At 41.4% G+C, this 12,915-nt stretch overlaps 1 protein-coding gene across 14 annotated transcripts in view; it reads left to right on the plus strand.

Moving 5' to 3' along the window:
- The window catches only part of MAGI1 (membrane associated guanylate kinase, WW and PDZ domain containing 1), a 584,211-nt gene that overhangs the window by 296,681 nt on the left and 274,615 nt on the right, over window positions 1-12,915 (plus strand). For all 14 annotated transcript variants that reach the window (XM_066618525.1, XM_066618529.1, XM_066618534.1 and 11 more), the window contains exon 2: window positions 11,040-11,156. In XM_066618525.1, coding sequence (XP_066474622.1) covers window positions 11,040-11,156 — 117 coding nt within the window. The remainder of the gene's footprint in view (window positions 1-11,039; window positions 11,157-12,915) is intronic.

The following is a 12,915-nucleotide window of genomic DNA, read 5'->3' on the forward strand; positions in this document are numbered from 1 at the left end:
TGTGCAGACTGTTTGAATGTGTAGCCTGACCTAGATATTTTCATTTCAATCAGAAGAACGTCATCCTTCACTTGATCCCTCAGACCCCTTTCCCTCACCTCTGTTCACCTCTACTCTTTTCTGTGACTTCTAGCAAGGTTTTGAAGATATGCTTCCCCTCCCTTTTCCTACGTCAGCTTGTGTTTGATGAGTTGTCTTCAAAGGAAGGAGATGAGGAGAAGCAAAGACCTGAATCAAATGTCTGTTGCATTTCTCAGGCATTGGTGATAGCAGAAAAATGTCCCTGACCCCTAAAAGGAAAGTTACTGCCCGATCCTATTTAGCCAAACAGCTGTGGAACTAGTGTTCCAGAGGTGGTACGCAGTTTACAGCATTGTAAATACCGATCCAGAAGTGCATGTAGCCATGCGCTTCTGGGCTGTCACCACAGACAGCAAGGAGGACCCTATTCGCAGTGGTTGCAAAGCGGAGCCTCGCTGAACTTGGTAAATTAGCAGGGTGGGTGGAAAGGATAGGAGGATCAGGGCAGATCGGAAGAAGGCCAGAGGATGTTGGAGGCAGGAGGTGGTGGTCCTTAGCACATGAAACTTGTGCTGGATGCTATCCCCTCCAGAGCTAGCTGGCACACCCCCTTTGTCTCCCAGGACTTGCACCAGCTACATAACTGTCACAGGCCCAAGGAGACCCATTTGTGGTAGAGGGGCTTATGGAGGGGTAAGGGAAAATATTTTCTCCCAAGCCACCTGATCACCCTACCACCACCACAGCATGCAAATCAGCCTGTTTTGGTGTGGCTGCATGCTATGGCAGGGTAAAGGGTAGGATTGGGCTGATACTTATAAATCTTTTTAAAATATAGCTACTATCGTTCAGCAAAATACATATTTAGCTGGGAGAGAAAGCTTTCTCTTTTTTTTTTACCCCAGTGATAGATTTGCATAAACTAGAGCTTCAACTTGCTGAGGCCAGACAGCAATTGGTCCAGATGGATCTCTAGATGTGGGGTATAGAGTTTAGTGTGTTTGTGTGAATGTGATGGTTGATTTTGGAACTGGGAACCCTCCAAAATGAGACTGTTCCTGTGGATCTCAAATGGTCTTGTGAAAAAAACTTATTTTTTTAAAAATCTTTCTGCAATAATGGATAAAATACTGACCCATGTCATTAACTTGTTTCTAAGAATGAGACTGTTTTTTTCCTTAACAATACAGTCATGCGTCGCTTAGCAACAGGGATGCGGACTGGCACCCCTGTCGCCAAGCAAGGCTTGAAGTTATGGGAAGCCTCTGGTGGCTGTGCTCTCCTTGCCTCTGGAGGCTTTTCTGAGCCTCACAGAGGCGGTGTGCATCCACATGATGCCTCTGTGAGGCTCAGAATGCCTGTTTTGGGCGAAAACACATGACTTCCAGTTTCCTGGGAAACCGGAATTCACATGTTTCTGGCCGAAACGGCCAGTCTAAGCCTTGTAGCTGTCTCTGTGAGGCTCAGAAAAACCTCCAGGCAAGGGAGGCGTGGCTCCCCTCGGCTTTGGAGACTGAGGGGCTGAACAGGGACCAGCGATGGCCATCCCATTTGTGGGCTGTCATTGGTCAGAATGTCGCTAAGCTATGCTCACCTGTAGTGTTGCTTTTGCAATGCCAGACGATGTACATCAGTTGAGCCCCCTTTTCCATCAGGTCGAGCTATACAATCTGGAGAAGAATATAGTAGATCCTTTGTAAATAGTGCCACATAATGCTAGCCAGCCACACCATTTGGTTGAAGGGAAGTGATCCATGGACTGATGGTGGTCTGCCGACTGGTTCCAGTCTTCAAACCATCAGCTGCTAGTCTGCACTGAGTTTCCAGTAAAGAACCAATTGTAATATTGTGGCATAGATATGGTTCAAGTCCCTGGCACACTGGAGAAAAAAAAGTGCTGTGCTAAAAAAAATGTGCTAATTTGGCACATCAGATAGTTTGTACAGTACTAGTCGAGGGTAGAATGTCTTGCCTATCTTGGATCCAGCAATAGGTCAACTCACACTGTAAACCCCCGTCAACTGAGTTTTCCCAATAACCTTCATGTGTAATAACTGCAATAAACAGAGTAGTTTGAGAAGCAGCAGTTCATTCATTACAGTTTGCCTCTCTGTTCCCCTCCCCGGGACAAATACCTTGCTGAACAGTGTTAAGCTATGACCTTAAAGCCACAATGCTACGGAAACTGTGGAACGGCAGATGTAACATCCCCCTGCCTTACATAAATCACTCTCTTTTGTCACTGTTGGCATATGGCCAGTGAATGTTCTAATTATTGAATGGCTTTTATAGCCCCATTACTTATAATCACTTTTGGGCTGCAGCTGGAAGGCCGGGATAGAGCAAAATAAAATAGCATAGCACAAAATGTTATCATTTGCGTAACAGCTTCTGGGATTAGTGATATGCTAGAAATGTTGCCTTCGTGTTCGGCGGTCTGAAAACCGATTTAGACGTTGCTGTTTTGGATACTGTGATTGTGTCTTGTGCTATCAATGGTTTATGCCAGGGATCCCCTAACTTTCAGCAGCTCGAGCCACATCATTCAGTCTTGCTCTCATGGTAGACTGGAGCAGGTTTGTTCCAGAAAACCATATGTACATTTTGTACCTAACTCTTAAAGAGCTGTCACAGGAAAAAGACATTAGCAATATTTGCTGCTGCTTGCTGCCTGTTCTTTTTTTTCAGCTGAGCTCTCCATGACAGCATCCCAGCCTAGCAGTTGTTTCATCCTGCAGAAATGATGGAGATACATGATGGGAGGGTGAAGAACAACACGTAATTATAGAGCCATGGGGTTCAGCCAATCATTCAAAATATTTTGGTGGGCCAGCTGTAGTCGCAGGCTGTAGAATGGGGACCTTTCGCCTATCTGATGCACTAATATGAAGCTTTTTATATCTCCATAAACCTTATTCTTAGAAATTCTTAAGACAGACATTTCTAGAGTGTCACTTCCTCATACAGGAAGTGCATTTTTTTTCCTGCATTCCATCAGAACATTTCTTGCTTTTGTGCAAATTGCATTATAATGAAGCGGATCCTAGAAGCCCGTGCAGAATCTCAAAGATACAATATCATCGTCTTCTACCTCGCTCAGGTGTGTTCTGCAGATCTGGCAAAAGAATGTGGTGTTGAAATGGAAGAATCCTGAGATGGAGGGGTGGACTCAGTATGCAAAGGACTGCAGATTTGAAAAACAAAATTGCTTTTTTGAATATTCGCTAATGGGAAAAAGAATCTTTCTGTAGAGAAGACTAGTACAGGAAGGTCTGGGCTGGTATAAAAACTTGCCCCCTGGCATTCTAGGGTTTGCTTGGTTTTTTTATGCACAGGAAGTATTTATATGAAAGAGCACTCAAATATTGTGTTGCCTACTTACAAGTGTTGCTTTCCACTCCACCACCACTTTGCAATGCAGGTGGAGACCAGGCTCCCCGAGCTATTTGGAAGCAAATCAAGCTGCAAGTGTAATCAAACCAAACAAAGGCAGTTAAGTGAAGTTAGTCTTGAAGACAATTGCTTTTTGCCCCGGTTGCAGCTCTTGGTTTTCAAGCCAGCCTTATCTCGAGTGCCAACAGGGCTGGGAAGTTCTGTACTGGCTTCTAATAACCTCCTGGATCATATTCAAGATGCTGGTTTGGGTTCCAAGTGTCTTGGCACCTGGAAGATGGATGCTTTTCCTGTATGCTCTTGCTTTCTTAAAATCAGCCACAGGGTATCGCCTTGGAGAATGCACATGGAAGTATATCACAGCCAAATCAATGGTTTACCCAAATCAATTAAATTAGCATCATGATTAAGCAGACATTTTTGCCTGACTCTTTGACATTCATACTCAGCCCAACACTCTAGTCCCAAGACAACTTTGGTTCACCCAGGAAATTATGCAGCACTTCAAGTGAAGAGTGCCAACAGCTTTTGTATCAGAATATTTAAGATACTGTGGTTTTTGTATAATTTTTTAGGCTGCCATTTTTCATTAAAAAAAAAAAAAGGACTGCTATTTGTAGGTGCTCAGCCACCTGCCCTCCAAACATTAACCTTTTATAAACTCCGTCAATGTAAGCGTCAAATCTTACTCATTGCAACTGCAAATGGCTGATCTAGTTAGTGTGTGTGTTCTTTCTTTGACCAGAACTTCAATGCCTTAATTTTTGTCCTGAAACACACAAAAAAGTGAGAAGGGTGTGTGCTCTCGCGCCTGGGTTTGATACCTTCCTAAACCAGGCAATTGATTAATGCTTGATGAAGTGCCCTGAGGACCCCCCCCCCAGATGGCAGCTGCTGCTTTTCATAAGAATCAGTGTCAAAACTCAGTTTAGCCCTACACTACAAAGCCAGCTCTTTAAAAAATCAAGCCATTTACTTTGCAGACAAGCTTTGAGAGCTGTTAGTTTATACAGGGAGCATAATGCTAGTGAACAAACTCATCCATCTGCAGAACCCTAATGTAGGTCACAGCCCATTGTACTCTGGCCTTGACCTAACCCCGCACAAACAGCATTCCTCTTCTTCAGAATATAGTTTACCACCCAGATTATCTGTGCCGTAGAGGATAAATGAAAGGAGGGTGGAGAAAGCTCCAGACAGCTGCAGTAATTACTGTGAATGTTCCAGACTGTATAGTATCAGTTGAATCTCAGTTTGCCTTGCCCTAAAAAGCAGACAAAAATAATATTGAACTTGTTGAGCCTAGTCACTAGTGTTCTCTCAGACATAAATCCTTTCAGTTGCGTCTAGATCTAGCATAGAGATTGAATTCTGAAATAAATTGAAACACAATTCCTGAGTCACTGTGAATTGTGTAAAAGTTGGATTGGACATCTTTGGTTTGCACTGTGGAAAGAGATTAGGAGTTTGTGGAGAATTCCACTTAGGTATGTCAAAAATATGCTACCTCCTAAGTGACTCTGGTGGAAATAACAGATACTGTGGCAACTTTCCTATATCAGCTCATTGAGCTACGTAATCAAGAAGTCGATTTGCTACCTGGCTGACCGATTGACCAATTGTATATAGTTGAAGATTTGTTTGTGTGTTTTATATGCCAATAAAGGATTCTATTCATTCTATTCATTCATTCACTTAGGTCCGTCTCATTTATGTCTATATCCGTCTTGAATTTGAATGATGCTAAACACTAGAGATTGGTCAGTGGAACCGTGGTGTGTCAAACAGGTTTTTTTTCCTCACAGAAAACATTCCTTAGCATTGTACAGCAGTGTCTTTTCTAGTGACTGTCTGCTGGTGTTCTTTTGCATCCTTTTAGATTGTGAGCCATTTTGGGATAGGGAGCCATAAGTTATTTGATTTTTCTCTGTAAACCGCTTTGTGAACTTTTAGTTGAAAAGCGGTGTATAAATACTGTTAATAATAATAATAATAATAATACCAAGATTTTAAAAATTTTGGACAGTACATGTCCCCCGATGTGGCCGGCACCCCCCTAGAGATACCACAGCTGAAGTAATTGAATGGTTGCATACATCCAGATTCTGCATCATTTAAATCATTATTAAATTGTACATCATTCAAACCCCCTTGCTGGAAAGTAGTTGACTACCAGTGCTAGAAATCAAACTGACAACCTCTAGCATGCAAAACATAGCCCATGTGTGGATTGTCAACTCATGTTTATTCTCCATGCCTCCATTTGCAGTGGTGACTAATGGATCACTGTGAACAGAGTAGTCTTTGGAGTAGTTTTCCCACTGTTCACATTAGAACAGTGTCCTGGAAATGAAAAAGACAGAGAGAATCCTGGTTTTCAGGTGAAGAGGTTGTGCTGTTGGGAGACATTAAACCATACCTCCCTCATTTAGGCTTCAAACCTATACATGCTCCCTTGGGACTTGAGCTTTAACATTGAATATGATGGGACTTACTTCTGAATAGACATGCATAGGTTGGTACTGTTAGAGTGGTAGTATAGTATCATAATTAATGTATTTGTATAGCCTTGTTGGCAACCTTCAGTCTCGAAAGGCTATGGTATCGCGCTCTGGATGGTGGTTCTGGCACAGCGTCTAGTGTGACTGAAAAGGCCAATCCGGGACTGACAATCCCTTCCACATTGGGAGGAAGTGTAGTGTGTCCCTGGTCAGTCTCCCTGGCTGTGGGCCTTCCTTCTTTGCCTCTTTGCCAGTCTGTTGGCCAAGTGTTTCATCAAACTGGGAAAGGCCATGCAGCACAGCCTGCCTCCAGGCGGGCCGCTCAGAGGCCAGGGTTTCCCACCTGGGAAATTTGTATAAAGCAATTGAAATTTTAAGCTGAAGATTTCAGATTTCATAGTTTGGTGTAATTCAGTGACCTGTCTCACCCTGCTCTTTCAATTTATTACTCTGAGTCCAGTTTGCTGAGAAGATAAAACAGTGACACAAGACTTGGACTCGCTTACCTTCTCTTTCTTGAATAGGTGAAGTGCAGCACCTCTTTTTCCATTATTGTGCAGACTAATAGTGTTCATTGAATTGGCCCATAGTACTTCAGCATGTCCTCCATCAGTGTCTTCTGGCAGATAGAATGCTAGTTTTCTAATTGATTATGTTTTTTACAGTTTTAGGAAGATAAATAACATTGAAATTAAGGGCTCCAATGTTTTTTTTGGCAAGTCATCTAGGTATACCCAATAGGAATGTGATGTTGATGGCAACTTGTTCTGTACCCTATCATAAGGAGCTTCAGGTCCCCTTCAGTTGGAGCCATATAGGAACCACTTTTTGTGAGGTGATCCCACATGACTAGAATCTGCATGTTAATGACACAAGAACATGCTTGTTTTGTGTGCATGCTTTGTATGCCTATGTGATAAGCATTCAAGATGCTTGGATAACCCCTGCTAATAACCCCTGCTAATTGGGTAAGAGGCACTTTTTCAAGTGGGTGCTCCTTTTTTTAGCAAGGGGAGAGTAACTGGCCCACCTCACCCCAGCAGTGTCTCTTCTAGTGGCTGCCTGCTGGTATTCCTTTGCATCTTTTTAGATTGTGAGCTCTTTTGGGACAAGGAGCCATTTAGTTATTTGATTTTTCTCTGTAAACCGCTTTGTGAACTTTTAGTTGAAAAGCGGTATATAAATACTGTTAATAATAATAATAATAATAATAATAATAATAATAATAATAATAATAATAATAATAATAATCCAAGAGTGTCCCATCTACATGCAGCATTGGTCATAAGCAGCAGGGGGAAAAAACGTTCTTGTATGACTGCAGCTGTTTATGAAGGGCAACCCATCTCTTTTAATTCAAAGCAAATGCATTTATTTTCACTGGGAAATTGTTGGAGGACATACAGTTAAACTGAAATAGGTGACAGTGGGGTTTCTGAGGGTATCTTAAATCCTGTTGGAGTTTGTATTAGTGGAATAATTTCATTTCAGCTTAATTATTTTGTGTGCCTGGAGAATGAATGTGTTGGGTTCTTATGAGACTCTGGGAAGGTTAGAAATAGATGATTGTGTGACAAAGGGAAGCGCTGCTTAATTGTTCTGGGATTTTTTTTGAAAAGCATTTTGGCTTGATCCTCCACCCTGCTGGAAGCTCATTAATGGGAATTCAACAGGACTAATAAAAATTGCTCTTTCAAATCCCAGAGCAGTGATTAGTTGCAGAAGTCTCTGATAGAGTAATGTTCCTATAGAATACCTTAGAAGATTCTTGATTTATTTTTTTTAATTAAGTGTTTCAAATTCACATTTTAACTACAGCACATTAAGTCCCTGCTGGTCTGTGACCAAATAACTAACTAGTTCATTTATTGGTTATGAACATAGTATACCAGTATATGGTTATGAACATAGAAGAAGCCATATGTGATTTATACTCTATATAAAGCTCATCTGCTGATGCTGCACAATGTGTCGTTTCCCCCCCCCCCCCAACATTTCAGCTTCTTGTACAAACCTTTCATTAACATGTAATAAATCTGACTTACAAAGAAACCTATATGTCCTGCCTGGTCACTAGGGAGCAAAATGATATGAATTGAAATTCATAAAATAGAAATTCTAAAATAGAAAACATTGTTTTGTTTAGCACACCTTTAATACGTGCAAAGTTTGCCACTGTTGATCTAACAGCCTCTTATTGTGAGATTCTTCCTGCTGTTAGAAGGAAGAAACTCACTAGGAAAAAAAATACCCTTTGTATTTATGTTCTAATATTTAATTTTTTAAAAATACTTTCACGGAAATATTGACTTTCAAGCCATTGTTTCATGATTTTGACATTATCTTGTTGCGTGTTACTCTAGCTTATTTTGTCAAGTAGCAAATAGTAAAATCTATTGTCTAAAACCGTTTAAAAAACTTTTATAATACACCCTGCATTCTGTATATTCCAAAAGTTGGTGTACTGTTCTCTAGTTTTCTGCCTTCAAGAAAACCTGTCCACATTGTCCTGTTTGCTGAGGAGCATCTGCTAGTTGTCCAAGATTTTGGGAGAAATTTACATCCCACCAAGCTGGTTACAGCCCACCAGCCGTTTGTTGTTCTCAATCATCTCCCCTGTCTTTGCTGGGAATTGCAGAAACAGGAAATGTTTTAAGCCCCCAGCGTGCCACAGTTCAGGACTGGTTGGCTGCATTCGACATGGTGGATCACAAGTCCTACATCTCTGTTCTAGGATAGATAGGGAGTTAATAAGGAATGCTGCATAGCTTTGCTAGGCCTTGTCATTGTCTTGCACAAATTGAGTACAAGCTAGAACGTATTCAACACGTATTGCACACTAGAGCAGGGGTGACAAACATAAGGCCCATGGGCCAGATGCAGCTTGTGGAAGCTCTTTATCCAGGTGACATCACTTCACACTTAATGACATCACATCTGACCCTCAGCAGGCATCATGAATGCTATTCGGCCTGCTGTATTAAATCAGTTTGACATCCCTAACCAAGAGCATCTTATAACCTTTAGATGGGCCTGTCTGTTTGGTTGAATAAAAATAAAGATGGAAGGTTAAGTGTAACACCTGCTCATATAACATTATAGCAGATGTTCCCAAACTTCCCGTGGTCATAGCGCCCTTCTTCAATGGTGGACTTCTGAGCTATCCTGGGCACCACCATCTTGGATTGGGTGATCCCCCAGGTGCCATGGTGTTAAGTTTGGGAATCACTGCATTATAGAATGCAGAGCAAGTGAAGAAAGAGCGAGATGGAAAGATACTTGGGGAAGGACAGCTGAAGTGAAATACCTGGGGAGAGATTATATGGAAAAGAGACCTCAGGAAAGGGGAAGAGACGAAAGTAGAAAGAAAGCGAACATGAGCAAGAGAATGAACAAAATGAAAGGGACTGCTTATGACAGGAACTGTTTGCAAACTTGATTAGTGGAAGACTGCAAACTGATGCTATTGTCATATGTTCAGCTGTGGCTTGGGGTTGGATTGCTGATTCATTTTTGTGTATCATTATTCATTGTTGTACTTGTTGATTAATGGGCTGTTTTATATCGTTACATTTATAAGAAATCTTGTTCACATTATTTGGATTCCAGAGCTTCTCCCCAATCATGACTGAGAACTGTGTACATTATTTAAGATATCAAACGAGAGCCACTTCCACATGGAAGGGAACAAGGTTCAGTCATTGCTGTGGCACTTTTTTGGGCAGTTGCACAGTCGCACAGCTAGTTGGACTAGCTGGTAATATTTCAACATGGTGTTAGCAAGTGAAATGAAGTAAAATAGTTTTAATGGAAACTCATGAAACAGAATCTTCCTGGTAGGCATATCTAAAACTCCAGTATCTGTCTGTTCTAGTGGCTGTCTGCTGGTATTCCTTGGCATCTTTTTAGATTGTGAGCCCTTTTGGTACAGGGAGCCATTTAGTTATTTGATTTTTCTCTGTAAACCGCTTTGTGAACTTTTAGTTGAAAAGCGATATATAAATACTACTACTACTACTACTACTACTACTAATAATAATAATAATAATAATATCTGTGCAAAGTCTCATTTACAGAAAATGGTCACTATCATATTATACTTTTAGGGGCCCGCAACATGATATGAAATAAGAAAATCTACTTATTTTCCTAGCTCAACTTGTTTTTGAATGTATGGAGATTGTTCATGTGAATGCTTGGATTTGTGAAAGGCAAGTAATAAGATCACAGCTCTGCACCTCTCATCTCAGAGAGACTCCATGAAATGGTGAGCTCCACTTTTCCACCTTTTCTATGACGTGGAGCATTCATTTGTTTGAGTAACTGCACCAAAAAAAAATCACCACTTGAGTTACACTTTGGTTGTTTATCTGAATCTACCTTAACATGTCTAGAGTGATCTATCAGCTATTCCTTTGGTGGTAGCTTGCATGACTTGTACATAACTTGTTATGTAAGCAAGGAGACTCAACCATGTGGACTGAAATATTTATAAATTCCTGGGGCACTGTGAAAGCATGTCTCCCCAGTCATGAATAAAGGGAACCTGAGGTTGAGATATGACAGTTGATTGTTTTAACTTTACCCTGGGCTCGTTTCTGTGAGGCATTTGAATTGTTACATGATCTGAGCAAATGCTCATTCACTGAACATCCATTGTCTACTTTTGCATCTGAAAAAAAGATTGGAATTGCTTCTGTTGTGTTAATCTGGGTTCATTCTCAGCATTGCTTTTTGCCCAGTTTCTTGTCTAAGGATGTAGAGAAGAAGCAACAACCATCTTTATATATATATATATATATATATATATATATATATATATATATATATATATATATATATATATATATATATATATATATATATATATAATCTCTCTCCTTTCTTTCCTTGTTCAGACTAATATGTGCTAGGAGGGGGTGATGATCTTAGCATTAACTGGAAGAGAGATGGGTTATGAGATTTATAAGTTATTTCTAGTAATTTTTAAGCATTTCCAGAAGAAGCGTGTATTGACTAAATGGCATAATTCAGAAGAGCTGAAAAATTCCATAGTAATGTTTGTAGAGCTGGAAATGTTAATCCCTTTTCTGATCAACTGTGGTTTTACTTCTCCCCTGCTAGGAAGTCGTCTGAACAAAGATCTGAGACATTATCTCAACCAGAGGTTTCAGAAAGGCTCTCCCGATCACGAGCTGCAACAGACGATTAGAGATAACCTTTATCGCCATGCTGTGCCTTGTAAGTAATTAACAATTCATCAAGTGGATTTGGTATAATAAAACTCAGCCCCCCTTCGGTGGAAAACCTTTTAATGTCAGCCAGTGTTGGTGTTTTGTGAAGACCTGATTTTTTTTCATTGAGGAGATGACTGCTTCCAGTGGTAGTTGAGCAAAACTTGAATTTGTCTCTTGACTGTCACACAGAGTGTTGTAAAAAGTGAGTGGGTCAAAGTCTGATGAATGAGTGAAAAAGGCCTAATCAGTACTGGACTTCGATGTATGATGTGATATAAGGCATCTTCATAGGTTCATAGTGAAATGTGAATTGGTGGAGGTAAGGGACCAGTTGCTCTGGTAACTATATAACATTCCTGTTGGTATCTGGGCTGTCTCTCTGGTGTGCTGCAGGAGTTTCCTAGGCTTGATTGAATTAAGGTACCTGTATGTCCTTCTAGGAGGGCTCAAAGGCTCAATTGCACCCTAATCAAAGAGGTTCCTGAGGGACAAAAGGTATGGCAGGGTGTAGGCTGTTCTCATGCTTAGGTCATTGGTGAGAGAAGCTTCCTAGTGAAGGAATCTGAAAAGACTTTCCAGGTGGCATGGTCACTGGGCAGTTGAACTTGATTCAGGAAGACTTTTGCTTGCAAGTTGCTGTTGAATTTGCAAGACCTTGCAGGAAGCTGACACACAGATGGCCCACAGTGCTACAGCTTTGCATTCCGATCAAAGGCCCTTGATTAGCATGTTCTTGATTGGAAGAAGCCTTGCGTCACCTGCTCCAGGGCAAAGTTCTGGCTGACTCTTAGGATGTCTGCTAAGGAATAAAGATGGAATTAGGAGAGAGTGTGCATGTTTTGGACAGTGAGATCATTGGCAACAGCTTTTGGAGGTTGGAACTTCAGTGATCCATATTCTCTGATAACTTCCAGATTATAGTAATTGTAGGTGGGGTTGCCTTGAAAGACCATTAGGAAACTGCAGGTAGTTCAAAATATAGGTACTACGGTGCTAGTCCAGGATAGGTTAAAGTGAACACATATCACCTGTGCTTAAACAACTCATTAGCTTCTAGTGTCTGTTTCTCGGCACAATTGCCAATGCTTACTTGAAGAGCTCTTCACAGTTTGAGACATAGGGGCTGGAAGGGTTGCTTACTGCCAACATGATCCTACCTGGAAAGCGCCCTACAGGTAGACCACAGCTGCGATACAAGGACATCTGCAAGAGGGATCTGAAGGCCTTAGGAGTGGACCTCAACAAGTAGGAAACCCTGGCCTCTGAGCGGTCCGCTTGGAGGCAGGCTGTGCAGCATGGCCTTTCCCAGTTTGAAGAGACACTTGGCCAACAGTCTGAGGCAAAGAGGCAAAGAAGGAAGGCCCATAGCCAGGGAGACAGACCAGGGACAGACTGCACTTGCTCCCGGTGTGGAAGGAATTGTCACTCCCGGATTGGCCTTTTCAGCCACACTAGACGCTGTGCCAGAACCACCTTTCAGAGCGCGATACCATAGTCTTTCGAGACTGAAGGTTGCCAATACAAATACAAGTTCCTACCTGGACACTTAAGTAATCTTTGCAAGTTCTCCTTTGCATACCCCTGTACTTTTCTGGAGAAAAGTTTGTGATGAGTAGGGAGAAACCTTTCCCAGCAGATGGAATTCTCTTCCCAGAATTGTCCACCTGGTATATAAGCCCTTATTTATTCTGCCGGATGTTCATATCTGTGATGGAAAGTGTTTTAATTGTTGCTATTTTTAACCAGTATAACAGCAGAATCCT

Source organism: Tiliqua scincoides, chromosome 2, assembly GCF_035046505.1.
Source record: "Tiliqua scincoides isolate rTilSci1 chromosome 2, rTilSci1.hap2, whole genome shotgun sequence".
NCBI classification, from domain to species: Eukaryota; Metazoa; Chordata; class Lepidosauria; order Squamata; family Scincidae; genus Tiliqua; species Tiliqua scincoides.